The sequence below is a fragment of the Lottia gigantea genome (assembly GCF_000327385.1).
Source record: "Lottia gigantea unplaced genomic scaffold LOTGIsca_28, whole genome shotgun sequence".
Classification (NCBI taxonomy): Eukaryota; Metazoa; Mollusca; class Gastropoda; family Lottiidae; genus Lottia; species Lottia gigantea.
In genome coordinates, this window is record NW_008708898.1 from 758,883 (window position 1) to 779,207 (window position 20,325).

General features: G+C 32.6%; 2 protein-coding genes across 2 annotated transcripts; both read left to right on the plus strand.

The window, feature by feature from the left end:
* Nucleotides 1-647: 647 nt before the first annotated feature.
* LOTGIDRAFT_161194 (hypothetical protein) lies at nt 648-2,054 on the plus strand (the record flags this gene model as incomplete). Its single annotated transcript, XM_009056532.1, has 2 exons — nt 648-1,242; nt 1,420-2,054. 2 exons carry the CDS (start codon nt 648-650, stop codon nt 2,052-2,054), a joined length of 1,230 nt encoding a protein of 409 aa, XP_009054780.1.
* Nucleotides 2,055-7,034: 4,980 nt separating this feature from the next.
* Nucleotides 7,035-17,474, plus strand: LOTGIDRAFT_118438 (hypothetical protein; the record flags this gene model as incomplete). Its single annotated transcript, XM_009056533.1, has 23 exons — nt 7,035-7,136; nt 7,475-7,676; nt 8,760-8,844; nt 9,085-9,166; nt 9,462-9,522; nt 9,797-9,860; nt 10,010-10,094; nt 10,408-10,473; nt 10,914-11,088; nt 11,943-12,030; nt 12,712-12,806; nt 13,133-13,194; nt 13,456-13,530; nt 13,704-13,785; nt 14,216-14,348; nt 14,548-14,661; nt 14,943-14,983; nt 15,257-15,342; nt 15,677-15,754; nt 15,993-16,070; nt 16,469-16,609; nt 17,024-17,139; nt 17,339-17,474. The coding sequence occupies 23 exons, from the start codon at nt 7,035-7,037 to the stop codon at nt 17,472-17,474; spliced, it is 2,247 nt and encodes a 748-aa protein (XP_009054781.1).
* Nucleotides 17,475-20,325: the final 2,851 nt, after the last annotated feature.

Consider the following 20,325-nt stretch of genomic DNA (forward strand, 5'->3'; position numbering starts at 1 on the left):
TGTTAGCCTAAGGCATTGGAATAACAAGTTCAAAAATCTGAATTTGATTGGCCCATTCAAAATTGGGATTTAAATGTACGTTTACTCATAAGCTAAATGAAAGTAGCTTGATATATAAACAGGCTTGACATTTGTACTATAATTACTAGTATTTACAATTAGTCCAGCCTATACAGTTTTTATTTACTCTTTTTGATGTGTTAGAAATAGAAACATTCTTTCATTCAATCTCAGGTTTATAACGTCACTATCTGTATCTTCTTGGCATTTTTATTAGAAAGTGATTCATTTCTTTTAAATATGGCAGTTAAGGTTTAAATTTCATTGTTTTGTAATTTAAATTTATTGTATTGGAACAGATGAATTATGGGAAAGTAAGCCTAAAATATAAACCTGTGAAAAGTATTTATCAATATTTGATATATGCAATCCAATCAAAATCTTATCAAAGCTGTGCTAATCACATTATAGCTTGACACATTTCAGCTGGGACATGGACAATGACTAAAAAAGTGTTCATTTAAAAATAAACCAGATAAAAGCCATCAAAAGCGGCCAACAAAATTTTAATTTTGCTGTTCAATGATGTGGAGACCAATCCTGGTCCACCTAAGACTAGACAGACCACCCTTGATGGAGAAGTTAGCATGCTAGAAGTTCTGAAAGAAATCAAAGACATGAGGTCAGAAGTAAACCAAAACCTGGATAAGCTAAACCATAAGATTGAAAACGTAGAGCGGGAGATGCGTTTAATAATGGAAGAAAATGTCGAACTGAAAAACTGTGTTAAGAGGTTGGAGTCCAAAGTAGAAATGTTAGACAGAGCAGCAAGACGCAACAATATTATTTTACATAATGTGGTGTATTCTTCGGATGATACAGAAAACACAGTAAGAGACATATTTAGATCAAACCTAAATATAGACGAAGGTATTGACATTCAGCATGTTCACAGGATGCCATCAGCAAAGACGACCATCCTGGTAACCCTTGGTAAACCAACACAACGTATAAGAATTCTACAATCAGCAAAACATTTGAAAGGCAGTAACATATCTATTTCTGAAGATTTCACTGAACAGACGAGAGCCGTAAGGAAAAAGCCCGTTCCACATCTAAAGAGAGCAAAAGGAGATGGAAAGTTTAGTGTAATGAAATTTGACAAACTGCAGATAGAAACTGAAATCTTCCGTCTAGATGAAGCGGCCGATAAACTGGTTAAAGTCAGAACACTTAAACCGCGTACTGGAACCAACCAGAAAGAAAATACAAACCAATAGCTACCAGGCCAGGGCCCATTAGAAATTCCTCAAAAACGGCTTTCGATTTTGGTATGGAACGTTGATGGGCTCAATAGACAGTGTAATAGGTATGGGTTTAAAGATCTGGTAAACGAACATGATATTATATTTTGTGTAGAAACTTGGATGTGTGATAACGATGATATTGTCTTCCCAGGATACATCCAACTCAGGAAAACCAGACAAAAGTTAAAGGGGGCATTCCGCAACTCTGGTGGTATTCTTGCTCTTGTCAGCACGGAGATCTCCAACCGTATTACAACGCACCAAAGTGTCTCTAGAAACATTCTATGGTTAATTTTACGCTTAGAAAACATTGTACTAACTCTTGGCGTTGTCTATTTTTCCCCACCTAACTCCTCTATTTACTCTGAAGAACCCATTTTCAGCATACTAGAAGATGAATGCTGCCAACTTCGATCGATATATCCAAATAACCACCTAATAATTCAAGGTGACCTGAATGCAAGAACTGGTAATGGCCACTCAAAAGATATAGAGAACGATGATCCTAAATACTTACCAATTGACGATGACTTTGAGTACGATGTTGACTGGGATATTCCCAGGGTATCACAAGATCCAATTATCAACAGCCGTGGTAAACAGCTACTGGATTTTTGCAAGGTAAATGGTTTTCGAATATGTAATGGAAGACTCCACTCAGATAAAGACAAAGGGAAAATCACTTGCCTTGCAAACAATGGACAAAGTGTTGTTGATTACGTACTCTGTGGCAGTGAAACTATTTAGCAATTTTGACATACTACCCGAAATAGAACATACACATATGCCGATTTCGTACCAACTCACACTAAAGGTAGATCGAAATATAAATGACTCTGAATTTAATGCCAACAAACCAAAACTAATTTGGAACGTAAACAAATGTGAAGAATATGTCCAAAATTGGGAATCCGTTAGAACAATATCAGACAGTATTCTGATGTTCAGGCTGCGTATACAGAATTCGTTAACATTTTACAAACAACCAGCAAATGTTTCAATTTAAGACTACCAAGTGCCAACAAACCGAAACTTGATTGGTTTGACTCGGACTGTCAAGAAGCAAGATCAGAAGTAAGGAAACATCTTCGCAGGTTTCATATCTCTAACTCAGTGGCGGACAGGGAACTGTACTCTTACTCGTGTACATATTATAAATCACTGTGTAAGGACAGGTCAGAGAAGGCATTTTATGCCTTTTGCAGCTCCCTGGAAGAAACATTAAGAGCACATGATGGGAAACGGTTCTGGAGAGCTATTAAACCAAAAACAATCGTAAACAAAAACTCAGTATCGGCAACAGATTGGACACACCATTTTATACAGCACTTCAGTGGCGTAGATATATCACCCGAATTTAAACAATTTCACGATGAAATAGAAAACTTTGTACTCTATTAACATTGATGAGAATCTCGAAACTTTCGAGGATGATTCACTAAATAATGAAATTAGCCTCGGGGAAATAAATAATGCAATATCCGAAATCCAAAATGGCAAGGCGCCAGGATACGACGGGGTACCTATTGAACTATTTAAAAATGCACCTCAAATCTGCATGGATATTCTCCACTTTCTTTTTAACTGTATACTGAAAACCGGTGTGTATCCCACAGAGTGGACTATGGGAGTGATCGTGCCAATTTTCAAAAAGGGCAACTTAAATGACCCTGCAAACTACCGCCCTGTAACCCTTTTAGAAGTGTCTGGGAAAATATTTGCAATAATTATCTGTGAACAACTAACAGACTGGTCTAAATCGGAAGAAACTTTAGTAAATGAACAAGCAGGATTCAGGTCTAGGTTCCAAACAATAGATAATATATTTATTTTAGATACAATTTTGAACAAAATAGTGAATTTATGCAGAGGTCGACTTTATTGTGGTCTTATTGATCTCAAAGCTGCTTTCGATTCAATTTGCAGAAAAAGTCTGCTTTATAAGTTGTGGGATGGGAACGTTAGGGGCAATATATTCAGATTAGTGAAGAATATGTATGAAAATGTTAAGGCTTGTGTAAGAGCTCACCAGGGCACTACTAACTTTTTCCAAGCAGAATTTGGTGTCCCGCAAGGTTGTCAGCTCTCGCCATTCCTGTTTTCTTTCTTTATAAACGATATAGTGTCCGAATTGAGCAAAGACAACCAGAGATGTATTACTATTAACGAATTACAATTGTTTATATTGCTCTTTGCTGATGATATCATACTCTTCGACAGTACTGTGAAAGGTTTGCAACAGAGACTCGACAAGTTAGTCATATACTGCAAAAAATGGAAACTAAAAGTCAATAGTAACAAAAGTAAGGTTATAGTATTTAGGAAAGGGGGCACCCTTAGAAGGTATGAGAAATTCGATCTTGATGAAACCGTCTTGGAAATAGTACCATCGTATAAATATCTGGGTATCCAAGTTTCATCCTCAACATCTTGGTACCAAGCTCAAAAAATGCTATCTCAGCAAGCTGAAAAAGCTATTCGGATCATAAGATCACAAATCTCAAACTTTCATAGATTGCCAATATGAACGCAAACTCATATTTTGATGCCAAAATTAGGCCAATACTGCAATATGGCAGCGAAGTATGGGGCTTTCACCCATCACCTGACATTCAAAGAGTACAAGATAAATTTTTTAAGGCAGTACTCAGGTTAGGGAAGACAGCTCCAAACATTGCCGTCAGGGGTGAACTTGGCCTTCATTCAATGAGTGTTAACCTATATTGTAAAATTATTAAATATTGGATTAGATTAATTAGCCAACAAGAAAACAGAATTCTTGTTGATGTGTATCAATATCAATATTATCTTGCTGAAAACAATATCGACTGCTGGGCATTGAAAGTAAAACAGCTTTTGAATAAGTATGGTTTTGGTGAGATATGGTTGAAGCAAGCAGCAGACAAGTCATTCTTACATATTTTCAAACAACGATGTATAGATGTTGATAGCCAACAATGGCACTCTATATTAGAAACAACCTCTAAATTAGATTTTTATCACAGTTTTAAACTATATCCAAATAATGAGATGTATGTTAGTATTAGTATTAATCAATTTCGCACTGCATTATGCAAATTGAGGTGTTCAAACCACAACTTACTGATAGAAGAGGGACGAAAACTCGGACTAACTAGAGGTGAAAGACTATGCCCTTTGTGCATCAGACCACATATTGAAACGGAGTACCATTTTGTTTTAATTTGTGCATTTTACCATGATCTAAGGGAAAAACTAATTCCCAAATATTATTATGAATACCCATCCCATCAAAAACTAACCATGCTTATGTCCTCCCAAAATACTGCCATCCTGAATAATTTAGCAAAATATACCTTTTTATCTTTCAAAAAGAGAAAGTTATTTTTTACTAACAAAGGCTAAATTAGTCCAGTTACTATATTATGTAAATGTTTTTGATTTGTATAATGGTCCTGTGGCCTCTTTATTATTGAATAAAACTATCACTATGTTAAAATCATTGCAAAAATTCCTAATTTCATGGGTTATTTTTGCATCATAGAAGCATATATCATTTTTTTGATTGGTTATTGTAGATTATTGTGGGTAATAAATGGCTGAAGGATATCTGTGCAGTGTCCAGGACAGAAAAAATTCAATTTTCAAGGGTGTATTTCCCGAGTTGTATAATACAGTCAAAATCAACTACCTAAGATTGTGGATAAGTGTCTTTGCTAATGAAATAATAGAAGACTATAATGCCAAAGCCAGGAAAAAGCAAAACACCTTACACAAAATAACACCAATAATTTTAAAGTTCATGGAGTAATAATGGGCTAGTGCAGTCAATGAGTTACTTTTCCTTGAAGTAGCCCTGTAAGTGTAATTCATGTCTTGCCTTATAACATAGATTATCTAAGCTAAACAGTAGCTACTGTAACTATTTATCAGTCTAGTAAAGTAAGAGAGAAGTAAGATTAGGACTGTTGCCCTTGGACTCTAGTCTAAGGTACAGAGTGGACTGTCTGTAGTTTTGCCTTAGTAACTTGTCCTGTTGGTTGGTTGAAGGTTCGTGTATAAGGAGTGATGGACTGGTGCCAGTGGTGAATCACAATCAATTCAAAGGGACAAAGCTACTGCCAGTCATTTTGTCAATAGCCATGCAGTCACTTGAATCTGGTTGGAGGAGTCGCTTTTCATTAAATTGGTTTTATCCAGTATCCCTTCATTCATATGTCTTGATTATTAGCTAGACAGTAGCTACTGTAACTGTTATGTTTAACAGTCTAGAAAGTGTAGGAATAAGAGGACCCGCTTGTGTTGAACTTGGTTAGGCTACAGCCAGTGTGTACCGAGCGTCTATTTCAGTTTGAAGTTTTGCCTTTGTAACTGAAGAAAGTTGATGAAAATTGGCGTTGGGCTTGGTTTAAAGTTCGTGAATTTCTCAAGAGTCCATATCTATCTTGATAATTTTTATAAATAAACATGAGGGAGGCGGCATTCCATGGGGATACTTACTACTATAGTTAGATTTTGCTTTCTTTTTTGAAACAAAAATATTAAGTTTCGCCAATTCTGTACTCCGCGCTCTTTGCTGGCAATTTGGAGAACAAGAGATTCGATTGGTTATCTTAACGGAAGTGAGGATATGGAATAATTCATTTTGTTATAGAAGGGTTGTTGGATATTATCTAGAATATAATTTCTCTTAAAGCACTGCACTACGTGAAGATTCAACCTTCCAAGTTCCATTTTGGTGAAAAATCAAATCTCTTTTTATCAATACTACACAAATCTCACTTTTTAATCCGAATTCAAACGACTTACAAAATCAATTACCCCCACCTCCCAATCTTACTTTAGGTTAATTAAGATGAAAATGTTTATTTCAATCGGCGAAGAAATCGTGAATTAAATTCCCTATTATTGTAAGTTATGGGGTAAGGTTTAGTGTCAACTCTTCTTGAAAAGTCAAATGACTTTAGGATAACATATTTAATGTTGTAGAAATAATGAAGGCATTCAAATGAATTCACTGAATTAAAGTAAGGGCAAAAGCCTAAACTCTTAATAATAATAAAGAATATGATGGGGTGGGGAAAATTGCCATAGCCAATCAAAGCCGAACAAAGTCAACAACAAGGGCTTGCATCAATTGTTTATTCATATAGGTTGGACTTTCGTGCTATACCTCGTTTATAATGATTACCCATGTACCTTAATGTCTGGGTCATTGTAGGTGAACAAGGTAGAGATGTCCAGATCAGTAGTAGATGTAGTAGAACTTGTAATATAAAGCCAAAGGATCATAGGGATTGTAATGAGGTTTTTTTTTTAACTTTTTATGTGTAAAGGGGACACTTATAGAATCGTTTTGAAGCAATCCAATTTTCTATCAGATTTTTGTGATCCTTGCGTAGTTTTTTATGACTTGCAAGAACCATAAATGTCTGAACGAATTTCACGAAAGTGCAAATCGATTCAATCAAGTGTTCCTGATACACATGAAAAGTTTCTAAAACCTCTCTACTTAAAAAACCTCTTAAAAAAGCCTAATAATAGAATGAGCTTATTACTTTTTACCTGAAAAGGCCACCCACAACACCCCCCCACCTCAGATTGGGTATCATTGGGTAGTCTAAAGCAAGACATTATTTTCTTTACAGAATTTCTCATCCCTTTATTTATAAAAGTCCTCATTGATAAAAATATCTGAGTAATTTGAGATTATATATTTCTAGGTGAAAAGTTTCTACAGATATCAAAATGCCTCTGTTAAAAGTTGGGGGGATCGACATTAACTTTCCGTTTACTCCCTACCCATGTCAGTTAGATTACATGAAAAAAATGGTGGAATGCTTACAAACGGTAGGTGTATTTCTTTCAGGGCAGGGTAGAGCCTAGGGTCTAGTTTTTGTATGAAACCATTTATTGCTTCACTACAGCTTTCTGTCAGATGTCTGTGGTTCCTATAGTGCCATCACTATTGCAAAGGCTGCTAATAATATCTGTTAGAGTCATATTTTGTCATGAAATGTTCAGTTTTAATTCACTTTCAAGAACCACAGATGTATGGCTGTATGACTGAAAACAAGAATTGTGCAAATCAAATTGTCCCTGATATGTATAAAAAGTTAGTAAGATAATTACGTTTTATTTAAACTTTGATTCTTGTTAAATCTACCTTATAAATATAAATATTGTAGGGAGTAAATGGTATATTAGAAAGTCCAACTGGTACTGGTAAAACATTATGTTTATTATGTTCATCATTAGCTTGGTTACAGAACCAAAAAGCTCATGTTCAGATGAATAAAGAACAGGGTTTAGTTCCATTGATAAATGATAAAGAAAATATAACTGATAATTTTATGAAGAAATTGGCAGATAGTCTTCAACAATCAGCTGGTTCTAGTTGGGGTAGTTCAGATTTTGGTAAATATGAGTTTTATTTTTAAGCTCATATAAATAGTCTTCATTACTGGACAACAGACCTATTTAGACAATTTAAATATTTCACATGTGCTAAACTTTTATTTGTATCAGAATGCTTTGTACAGATAGGGAATAGAAATGCAGACTTTCTTATTAGCTATATAAATTTTTATATGCCCACAGGAAATTTCTTGTAAACACTCTACAAGTCACAATTCTTTACCGATTTTGACGAAACATGCTGAAATTGTTTATTATCACCCAGGGATGAACCCTATTGAAAATCGATAATATCAAGAAATATTTAATATGAGTTATTGCCCTTGTTCTTCAAAACGTGTTCGATTTTTAGCCCATAAACTCTCTACAAGTCACAATTCTTTACTGATTTTGACAAAACTTGCTGAAATTGTTTATTACCACCGAGGGATGAACCCTATCGAAAATAGATAAAATCGAAAAATATTTAATATGAGTTATTGTCCTTGTTCTTCAAAACGCGTTCGATTTCTTAGCTCGTAAACACTCTACAAGTCACAATTCTTTACGGATTTTGACGAAACTTGCTGAAATTGTTTATTATCACCCAAGGATGAACCCTATCAAGAATTGTCCCTTCTAGAGTTTTCACGAGCTAAAAATTGAACATGTTTTCAAGAACAAGGGCAATAACTCATACTCAATATTATTCAGTATAGCCCTAAAGAGTTCAAAAGAAGTGTATGACTGAAGGTTGAATATTTCATACTGGTGATTGTTACTGTACTGCTAAATATTTATGTTCAAAATCAAAGCTGCCAGTGGGCGTATATTACCGTGCCTGGCAAGCTATCTTATTTTTTTGGAAACTGTTAATATTGAAATATTGAAAGGGATACTGCCATTTAAAAATGTACTTTCTTTACGTTACTTAAATTACAGATAGTCCTCTGAAAAGATGTTTTTATATATATACTTTCATTATGGTGACATAGTCAAATGGGTCTGGAAAATTAAGATTTTTTCCCAGCTTGTTATTCTGAATTCTATTATTTTATAATTCCATTTTTTTTATAGCTGTTCCTAAAATTATCTATGCATCAAGAACACATTCTCAGCTGTCACAAGCTGTACAAGAATTAAAGAGAACTAGCTATAATAAGTAAGTCATTTAGGGTAATTGTTATAGTCAAATCGGGTAATGGACAAGGTGTCATACAACCAAAAACATAAAAGCGGTAACAAACAATTGAGCTATTCCTTTGACGAAATGGCATAAGCTTACTTTATCCTGTGCTGTAAATAAGGCAGCACTTAGTATGCATTTGAAATTTACAGTTCTTGGTCTGATATACATAATTGTCATTATTAGGATTGCCTCATGAAATGAATTTTTTTTCAGTATGAAAGCAGCTGTTATAGGATCTAGAGAACAGTTATGTATCAATGAAACAGTGAAAAAAGAAGTTAATAATGCTGCCAAGGTGAGTTATCTCTTGAGCTTGGCTTTGATATTTTTATCAAGCAATCTTGTGTATATGAGAAATGAAATTGACTTTAACATTCTTCTTATCTGAACTTCATTGAACACACGAAGACTTAACAACCTGAAGTCTACAATAAGAAAAATTTTGCTAGTGGCATTACAGCTTTCTTTTCAAATTCCAACTTTTAAGGTGTCTATAATGGGCACTGGGTTCCAGTTTATTTTCAAATCCAACGACTAACTGCCTTGTCTTTTTCATCTCTGTCATCTTTGAAGATGTTTTTTGTTTCAAGGTACATATGTGTAGAGCTAAAGTCTCAGCAAGAAAATGTCATTATTATAATACATTAGAAGGTACAAATATTGTTTTCTTAAAATTGATACAAAGATCAGATACTGTCCTTAAAGTAGGATCAAGAATATGTGCTCTATGGGATAACAGTTGGGGTTGTTTGTTTTCAACCGAGTACTTAGCATTGTCATTGAACATAGTAATTATTTTTTTCTATTTCAACATAAAAAGAGAGATCTGATATATTTAGCTAACTGATGTCACATTAACGTTTCCAAAGAGAGCTTTCACCTTTCGATTTTGTCTATATTGTAGATTTAAAGAAGAATTCTGAAGTAAGAAGTATAGTAGGAGATGTAGTTGATATAGAAGATTTAGTAAGACGTGGTGAAAAATCAAAGTATGTGTTTACTTTGTTCATCAAAAGATTGTTCAAAAGAAAATTTTATTTATCAAGCTTTTTAGGTCGTGGAAAGCAAATTTGGTCTCCCCATTTTTTCTACCTGAAATTGTATGTAGGCTGTTGTAATCTACGTAATTTTTTTTCAGGGTATGTCCATACTATCTTGCCAGAGAATTAAAAACTGATGCTGATATAATATTCATGCCATATAATTACTTACTTGATCCAAAGGTACGTTATTTCTATTTTAACGCATCAAAGGTAGCAAGATTAAAAGGATCAAACTTCAGATGAGATGTTATATTTATCGTAAAAATTAGAAATTGACATAAACTTAAGTACAGCAATGTCAAGACACATTTACATTGGCAAACGTTGGTTCACACACATTTACTGTGATGCCCGGCTCAAGGCTCTGTTTGCTCCAAATTGCAGATTCCATGACACCATCACCACATTTTCTTACATTTGCACATAGCATGGTGTTGCTTATAATCATAGTCCCTCAGAGCATAAAGAAATATATTTTATTTTATGTTTATAGTCTAGAAGAGCAAATGGTGTAGAGTTACAAGGAAATATTATTATTTTTGATGAAGCTCATAATCTTGTAAGTTGAAATATTATCTTATGTTTTGAAGAATATTTATTCAAATACTGTATTCTCTAGGAAACATTTTTCAAACTGCTTGCTGCTCAATGGAAAGGAAATTTCTGGAAGTGGCTGAGCACCCAGAATTAAGATAGAATAATAGTGTTAATAATGAAGATAACATATGAATATTATTGACTATTTGACTTTGAATACATAATCTATGTGAAATGTCCATCAAAACAAGGAAGCAACTAAAACAAACATTTGACTAATGGAAATGGAAAATGTGTTACAGAGTAAGCCAAAAACCATTGACATAATATATGTTCAATGGAACTTCCAAGAAAGGATGATTTTTTACAGCTATCTTTCACATACATTAAATTCATAAAAAATTCTTGACCGCTTTCATTTTAGACTGTCGTTCAGTATATCACTGTTTTCTATTTATGTAGGAAAAGATTTGTGAAGACAGTGCTTCTTTTGATTTAAGTTCAGTAGATATAGCTACAGCTATGGAAGAAGTTACTAAATTAATGGAGAAGTTGGTAGATTTGGCGGCAATGGAAGATCAAACAATAGGTGGTGATGATGATGTTACATTAGGTAATGATTACAGTCTTGTCTCTGGTGTATACAGGGGCCACTGCAACTCCGTGAATTAGATTTTTGCCAACAAATTTGAAGATCCAGGGTTTGATCTTGGCATACATGGAATTTTGACCCAATGTTAGTAATGCAGAGACTGACATAGAAAAACTGTCTAATAAATTGCATGGAACAAAGGTGTCTTGACAGTTGGAAAGAAAAGTAGAATATAAAACTCCATTTCAATTAATTCCATTCCATTCCATTGTGTTTTGTCTAGAAAGACTATTTGCTTGTGTATAATATATATTAAACATATCTTCCTATTATAGCTCCTGAATTTACTCTTGAAGAGTTGCTCAAATTAAAAGGTAGATATATTATACTTAAGGAAAACCTGAACATTTTTCAGTTAATCAATGTATAAACAGAAAAAAAACCTGTTTGCACTTATTTACAGTCTACTGTATACTGCCTGAAAGTTGACGGGCCACATTGAAAGAAGAGTTCGAAATAAGTCCAGAATTCATGATATTGTTGGAATTTGGAGTGTGTACATTCGATGGTATTTGGAAAATACTGTTATCATTCAGTGTTGATTTTGGCTGACGCAGTGTAGTGGCCACGTCAATCAAACTCAGTGATAAAAGTAGTCCGTTAAGGGACGGAGCGTTTATTTACATTCTGTTTACACAGATATAAACATAATGCATGTGACTGCTGTTATCCAATCAAATTGTGTGATACCGTGTAAACGGAATCGTGATTTAATTATTCCCTTGTAACAAACAAAAATTGTACAGTATGGCTAGTTGCATTATATATATTTCTTATACTGCATTAATTTTGTATTACATAGAGTATTTGTCTTAGTGCTACTGCACCCATCTAATTAGCCATGGTTTTTTCAGGAACATTGAAAGATTTTGAAGAAAATTTAGATGCAGTAACAATACCTAAAGATGGTTTAACTAAACCAGGCTCGTATGTTCTTATTCTCAATTTTTTCTTTTAATTAAATTTTGTCTCTGTATTTGGCTTGTAAACATGATAAGGGCTATAATTTTTAGCCTTAATGAAAATTGGTATACATGTATTTATTGATGAGATCTCGATAGCTCGTTTGAGTGAACGGTTCTCGAGTTATAGAGACATAGTCAAAACGTATCAAATTTGCTTGTAAACACAATAGAGGCTACAGTTTAAATCCGGTTTTGATGAAACTTGGTATGCATGTAAATATAAGATCTTGATCAAGTTCGAATTTGGCTCATTTTGAACGAACTGTTTTTTAGTTATTGCCCTTGACTTAGTAGAAACACCAAATTCTTGTAAACATGATGAGAGACCTTGTTCATGTGAATTTGATGATTACTTATTATATATCTTTGAAAATTGTAAAAGTGTGATAATTCAATGTTTCTGGGTTATTGCTATTGATTTAAAAGATTTGTGGAAAAACTCTGCATAACTGACCCTAAATTGATTAGATATTCAAAGTTTTTGAACTACAAATGCATTATGAAGATTTTCAAGATGAAAAATTTTGTATTACTATGAAGATCTTTAATATATTTTTGGTCAATAAAGATTTAGTTATCATCTCTGACAGCTGCCAGTGGGCGTATGTTTCCTTGCCTGGCAAGCTATCTTTTTATATATTAGGTATATATTTGAACTATTGGCTGGTGTTGGTATAACGTATGATAGTAAAAATATCATTATAGATTTACTCGAGAAAATAGTAGCCTATCTTACTAGTGGTGGTAAGTTTTATTTTCAGTTATCTGCATGATAAATTTAATAGTGATAAAATATGTTCATTGTTAAAATAGTGCTCAATACAATTGTAGAGTGATATAGTAATATTGCAACAGAACTTGTTACTCAGAGTTTTCCATCTTCAGGCAGGCAGCTTTTTATGGATACAAAAGTTTTAAGGAGCTTTTTCATTGTCAGCAATCCAGGCTAGCTAGCAGACGAACATGTAAATGTCAAAAGGTTGATTATAGTATTGTAATATAAGGCAATTTACTTTGCTGAAAGTTTTTAGAACTGTATATGGAAAGTTTTCCGATTTTTTCAGATTCTAGTAGTGGTTTACATACGAAGGGAGCTGGAATCTCAAAATATACTGATTCTCTCAAGGTAAGGCATATATATAATCTTTCTTTGGTTTTTAAATTTGTAACCTTTATAATTATTTTTAGAGATATTTAATATTATTGTATAATGTTGTACCCTTTGTTTTATAATCGTCCCTACAGTTTGGATTGTAATTCAATACTGTATAATTCTAAACATCTGAATTTGCTTGTAGACAAGAAAAGGATGAAAACCATCTGTAACAAGCTTTCTACTATTGAGCATAGACTTTAGGAAAAATAATACATGAGTATTTTTTTGTAGAAAGTTTTCAGTCAAGAAATTGGTAGTAATATGTCTATATTACAACATCAAGAGGCTGTCACACAGTCATTTAAGGTAAATTTAATATCTTTATCTCTTTAACCTTCTCTATCAACTACATAATTACCTGATATAATTCATAAGCTTTGAGTCAGAGTACTTGAATTCATTGTATACATATGAAATTCTTAATAATGTTTATTCAGTATATTTACTATCTAGTATCTAAATTTCTGGGTTGTTTTTAGGTACACATACATCAAAAAGAAAAGGAAAATAATAAGAAGAAAATTGATTCTTGGGCAACAAATGGGAATGCTGATAAAAAAGGTAAGAAGATAACATCTGACATTATCACTATATATTACTAAATGAAATTATCAACTAAAACTCACTTTTATTATGTTGTCATTTAATTGGTTTAACATTTATATAACATTTATAAAATCTTTGATAAAAAAGACCCTACTGTCTTTGCAATTCATCAGCAAAATCAAGATTAAATTGAATTATACAAAGTGGACTTGAATATCAGCTTCATAACACTAGGCTACTTCTACATCAAATAGAAATGTACTTTTAACCAATACAAATTTCCAATATTAATGCATGTGCTCATAATGTTATTTTTATATAAACACAAAGTCAGTACTATTTTATTGAAAATAATGGGTCAGATTTTATTTGATAACAAATGTGTGAAGACAGTAGATCTTATATTATTTTAATTATATTGGAAACCATTAATTTGTAATTGTAGAAAGGATACTAAGTTTTTGGTGTTTTAGTTCTGGACAGACTATGAAAGAATTAAAAGCTCATGGTGTTAAATCTATTATATTAACTAGTGGTACATTATCACCCATATCTTCTTTTACCATGGAAATGCAAATGTAAGTGCCAAGTGAAAGTGAAACATATATTGCTATGAAGGATGATATCATTTTTAAACATTATCAAAGCAAGTAAAAGACATATTGTTCTTTGAGTGCCATGAAAAGTTAGAATTGAGTTCTGCAGGATGATTAAGCAAATAATTTAGATGACTGACTTTATCACTTTCAGATGAAGTTTTTTCTTGTTATTTTGTAGACCATTTCCAGTAACATTAGAAAACCCACATGTTATAGAAGAACATCAAGTGTGTGTTTGTACATTAAAAGTTGGTCCTGATAGCTATAGGTTAAATTCTAGTTATAATCATAGGTATTAATATATTCTTAACATTGTATTGTTGTTAGCTATCATTAATAGTTATGTTGACTCTCTAAATGTTGACAAACCCAAGCTATAGACTGGCTGAAAGAATTCACGTTATCTTCCAGAGGTTATTTGTTGAGGTTTCTTGTCTGTCTCAAGTTAAAATGCCACAACCAGTTGTTTGAGTTGTTTGGTGACTCGGTCCTATAATGAATCAGATTATTGAATTTTTTTATATACCTGTAAAGATTTATTAAATTATTACCTACTTTCTCGTTTTGTTTTAGATTTGAGCCAAGATATTTAACATCACTTGGTAATGCTATAGGTTAGTAAAAGTTATTGTTTTAAGACAAGCAGATTTGAGTTCATGCTTATATTGATATTATACTCTTATTTCAAAGTTTCATATTGAAAAATGTTTTGGACAATGCAAGCAAACTTAAATAGTTTTGTGAGGAATATGTTCCTATTAAGTAGTCTTTGTTGTGTTTTTAACCTTTTTCTATGTGTACTGTCTTTCTTGAAGGAAAGCGATAAATTTTTGTTCATAATCTGATTATTTAACATGACATCTATTTAAATGTAAATATAATTGCAGTGAATTTTTCAAGAATAGTTCCAAATGGTTTATTAATATTCTTCCCATCCTATACAGTTATGGACAAATCTGTTGAATTTTGGCAGGTAACTATTTTTCTTGACAATCATTTTAATATGTCTGCTTTTTGTCTACTGGTTATTTATTATGATATAAATATGTGTATGATATCCCAGTATATCAGTGTAATCCAGTGTATCTCATTATATCAGGCAGTACCAGACAGACCTTTATTGCTCAAGTGATATACCAATGTACCCCATTTTTTAACAATGATACTTTAATGTACAAAGAACTGTGCTGAGCACTAAAGCAGTTTTGTGGTCGAAATGTATATTTGATAACAAACAATCTTATAGAGACATCTATAGAGACCTCTGAATGAAACATTTTAATTTTAGTTTGGTAATTATATTTCAGGGTAATAATATATGGGATAGAATTACACAATATAAACCTATCTTTGTTGAACCTACCAATAAAAGAGGGTTTGTTGAGGTCAGTGTCAACATAATGTCAGTTACTTTTTAAATGAAATGCCGTATTACATTCAATGTTTTAGCTGCAATATAGTAAACAGTATAAGACAGTATAGTGGCTGGATTTAAGGAATCTTTACTGAGGCCTGCTTGTAACACACATTCAAGGCCTCAGATATTTTTTTTTCATGTCAGCCACTTTGATTTGTATCACTTACGTGGCCAAACGGGTTATTATTAAACTGTTTTCATTATAGACTATTGATGAATTTTATGAAAAGGTCAATGATCCCAGTAAAAATGGTGCAATATTTATGGCTGTGTGTAGAGGAAAGGTAATGTACAAATACAATTGTTTATGATTTCAGTTTGAAACTTGTCTATTACTCTACTACATTTGATCCTGGTAAAACATACTGAACTACATACATGGGTTATTAAACTTTTGATCAAGTATTCTAACATTCAAATAAATGTACCAGGCATATTAAAATAAGTAGAAAAGGTTTACAGGGAACCGATTTTGTTAATTTAAGTTTGAAAAGGCAACAAAAACTAATTGGTAGATGTATTTAAATTACTAATACAGTAGCCATGATTTGACTGTGATCATCCCATTACACTTAACAACCCATAAACACATGTTGAATTTTCAAACTGTACATGATCTAGATTTGGTACAGATGAAATTCCTTGGGTTAAAAGGTATACACTATACTGCATGATTATTTAGGTTAGCGAAGGGTTAGATTTTGCAGATACTAATGGTAGAGCAGTACTAATAACTGGTATACCCTATCCACCAATGAAAGATCCCAAAGTGATTTTAAAAAGACAGTTTCTAGATGAAATGGTGCGGAAAGGAAATAAAAATGTAGGTAACATAATTTCTCCTATTAGATTTGAAATATTAATTGATGTTTTACTTGTATGGCAATCAAAAGGTTAGAATGATAGATCATATTAAGCTATCTTGACCACTCTCAATATTCATTGTCATTATCATATTTTAGTTCTGCGAAAAAAAAACGAAATTGTGAAAGTGATTGTCCAATAATGACATATGAAACAAAGGTTTAGTTAAATGGTGAGAATGCTGGTAGGATCAAGGGTTAGGTCTTGGCTGAATCATACACACATACAAATAAAGATACTTTACTTGCTTGATCCCAACAGAACTCTCATAGCCAGGCTGATCTATGGCATAGTTTAGAGCTATAATTTAGTAAGTTTTTAAACTTAAAAAAAGGAAATAATAATATGTTATAAATTGATGATGTTATTGTAGATGTTAATTGGTCAGAAATGGTATACACAACAAGCAACAAGAGCTGTCAATCAAGCTATAGGACGTGTTATCAGACATAAACAAGATTATGGTGCTATAATACTCTGTGATGAAAGGTATGGAATATTATATTCAATCTGTTACCTTCTTTATTTTACGTGTGTAATTTGATGATTGAAAACAAAAAAAATGGATGAATAGTTCCTAATTGACTTTAATTTACCATTGAGCTCTACATTTAAACATATAAAGTCTGAACTTAACTTATTGTCTTCAGTTTGCTCAAATCAAACATGAACCTTATTTATCTTGCAGATTTGCTAGGAATGAATCAATACAACAGTTACCAGTCTGGGTACGACCCTATGTCAATAATTTTGATAACTATGGTAAAGCTCAGGGATATCTATTAAGATTTTTCAAAACAGCTGAAAGCAAGGTAAGGTTATAGCTATGATTGTATGATTTTTAACAGTAATTCTTTTAGATTTTATTAACATATTTAATGCCACATTTGTATCACTAGTGTACCCAAATTCAGACTTGTCAAAGATTCTGTTGAAATAAACCTACACACCAACTTTGATAAAGGTCTTATAGAAACTGTAGCCTTGATTGCGTTCTCAAGCAACATTAAAAAGCAATAACTCCTTATCATTTGTCGTATTGAACCTAAATTCCAACTTCAGTGTTTTTGAATTTTAGGGAGAGGTTATGCTGTTCTTGGGCTATGCTTGTCTCGATTAGTCGTGTTCATGTTATTTCATTTTGGTTGTTTTAGTTACCAGCACCACAATTGAGAAAAAAGATACAGTCTTCTATAAGTCATGTGGGCTGTGAAGGAGCATATTTTCAACCAACTGTAGTTAAAAATAGTGGCTCCTCATCTATACATAGAGGTCAAGTAGAACTTGCTAGAAGTGTTATATGCCATGGTCCTAGTTTAAAAGATAGAAAAGGTAAGTTCCCATAAAGTTTGAACTTAACCTATTGTCTTCAGTTCTCAGTTGTTAAATTAGATTAAGAGAAATAAGGATTTATTTTTAATTTTAGAAGAAATAAATCAATTAAAGAGCCAATATAAACCAACATCTTTAAATAGACTGTCTACAACATCATCTACTGGTTTAATACAAGCTCTCGAATCTAATGAGGTATAGATGTTTAGTTAGATTTTTATTGTTATGCATAGTGCTTGATAAAGGAGAAAGGCTGTAATTAGTTTTCTTACTTTGCTTACCGGGTATATACCTAAATTTCAACATTGGAAGGTAATCTGCTTTTCCAAATCTATCTGTCCTGATGGTTTTTGTATCCAAAATACAGGTTTGATCACAGTTTGATATGAGCTCTAATCAGTTGAGTGTTTATAAAAATGACACATATCTAGATATATTCTTATGTGAGTAATAGGTTCCAGTACTGTTTTTTTTTTATAAGATTGGTCTCCTTTTTCTTTGCAGATACTCTGTGAAATCAATTCCATTCCCATTCATTACACATGTAATAATTAAATAATTGTATGTTTTGTTCTTTGTAGACTGCTGGTGATATGGATTCTAGTTTTACCATTAATCAGGTAAAACATTATAAAAATATGTTTTTGAAATGTTTCTTAGCTTTCAGTCCTAATCAAATTTGTTATCATTGATATCTGCCAATATACGTTCTAGTGGTACTTTACTTCTGAACATGTAATCTCTCTCGGCATGTGAAATTCGGATGATCCTGACTTGTCTTCACTCATAACTCCAATTAACCCAGCTGTAAATGGGTACAGATAATCAATGCCAAGAGGTTTAGCTGAGGAAATGTGAATTTTTGTGTGCCTGAAACTTCATTAGATTTTTTCATTGCATTGTAGACGTCTGTTTTTGGACCACAGAAAGGAACTTTGAAGAAAAGAAAGATCATATTAAAGGTATGTTGTTACTCAGAGACTGTTAGTAAAATACTAACCGACATGTAGACCTACATAGCATTCAAAAAAATTAGTTATACAGCCATGGAAATAAATGACAAATTCTGTTGTCCATGGCAAATTTGGGTGCTTTTTGCCGAATGGAATTTGTATATGATAAAATGACTTGTTAAAAAGGTCTTGTGTGATTTAACGAGGCAGAATATCTGATAGTTTTGTTTTTTTTTATGTGTGTAGAATTCAGAAGATATAAGTAACAGTAAAAATCAAATAACACAGAAACATTTAACACATGCTGAGAATTACCTAGATGAGGTGAGATTATAGTCATTTAATTCCAGCAATTTATTATGGATTATTTTGTATCAACATAGAGGGCTGGCACAGGGCTGCTGATTTGATCGTATTTTCAGTGTATGACAGGCAAACCAGCTCAAATGTAAACTGATGATTTTGACTTGATGGTCTGAATTCACAGCCACAGACTGTTAAAAATGTCTGGTTTGCAAAATAAACAGTTAAGTTACCTTTGAAATATAGGAAATCTTGTGGAGTTTCTTCTCAAAGTGTAGGATTGGGTATTTTATTGATTTTGCACTTGCACCAAGTGGTACTGTTCAAAGGAAATATTGGAACCTATGGATCAATTTATGTCAGAAGTTTTGTATTAACTTAAATATCATTAGCTCATTTGCATTACCTAATTTAGATCTATTATGAAAATTCAATATGTTTATAAATTATGCTGGAGGAGAAATGAAGAATATTTGTGTGTTTTAGATCAAGAAAGCTTTATCTAAAGATGGATATAAAACATTTTCTAAATCATTACATGAATATAAAGTGAGTGGTGATTATATCAAAGTGACGGCAGTATTAGCTGATTTATTCACCTCTACTTCAGACCATTTTCATCTCTTTAGAAGTAAGTAACGTTAATAGAATTTCATCTCCTTTTCTCTTTTACTTTTTAATACTAATTAAACAGGGTTACATTGAAGGTGAATAATATTTGAAAAAGCTTAAAATACAAAAATGAGGTAAAACATCTCAAGGTCTCTGTTGGAGTAATATTACAGTTTGATTGTTATTTTTGATTTTACAGAATTTTATAGATTTGTTCGAGCCAAACATAAACAACAGTTTGATGAATTATGTAAAGATATAACTGGAGAAGGTGTGGGTTATAAACCAGAACATAGTGTATCTAATAAACGTTTACAACCTCAAATATCCAGTGGTATGTCATTACTCTTATAGTGCTAAACTCTTACTTTTTTACTTTGAATAATGGGCTTGTGTGATGTGGCTTATGGCTCTTCTACAGAGCTGCCTCATTATAAATTCAGTCTCGACAGTCCCCATAAAGTCAGTCTGACTG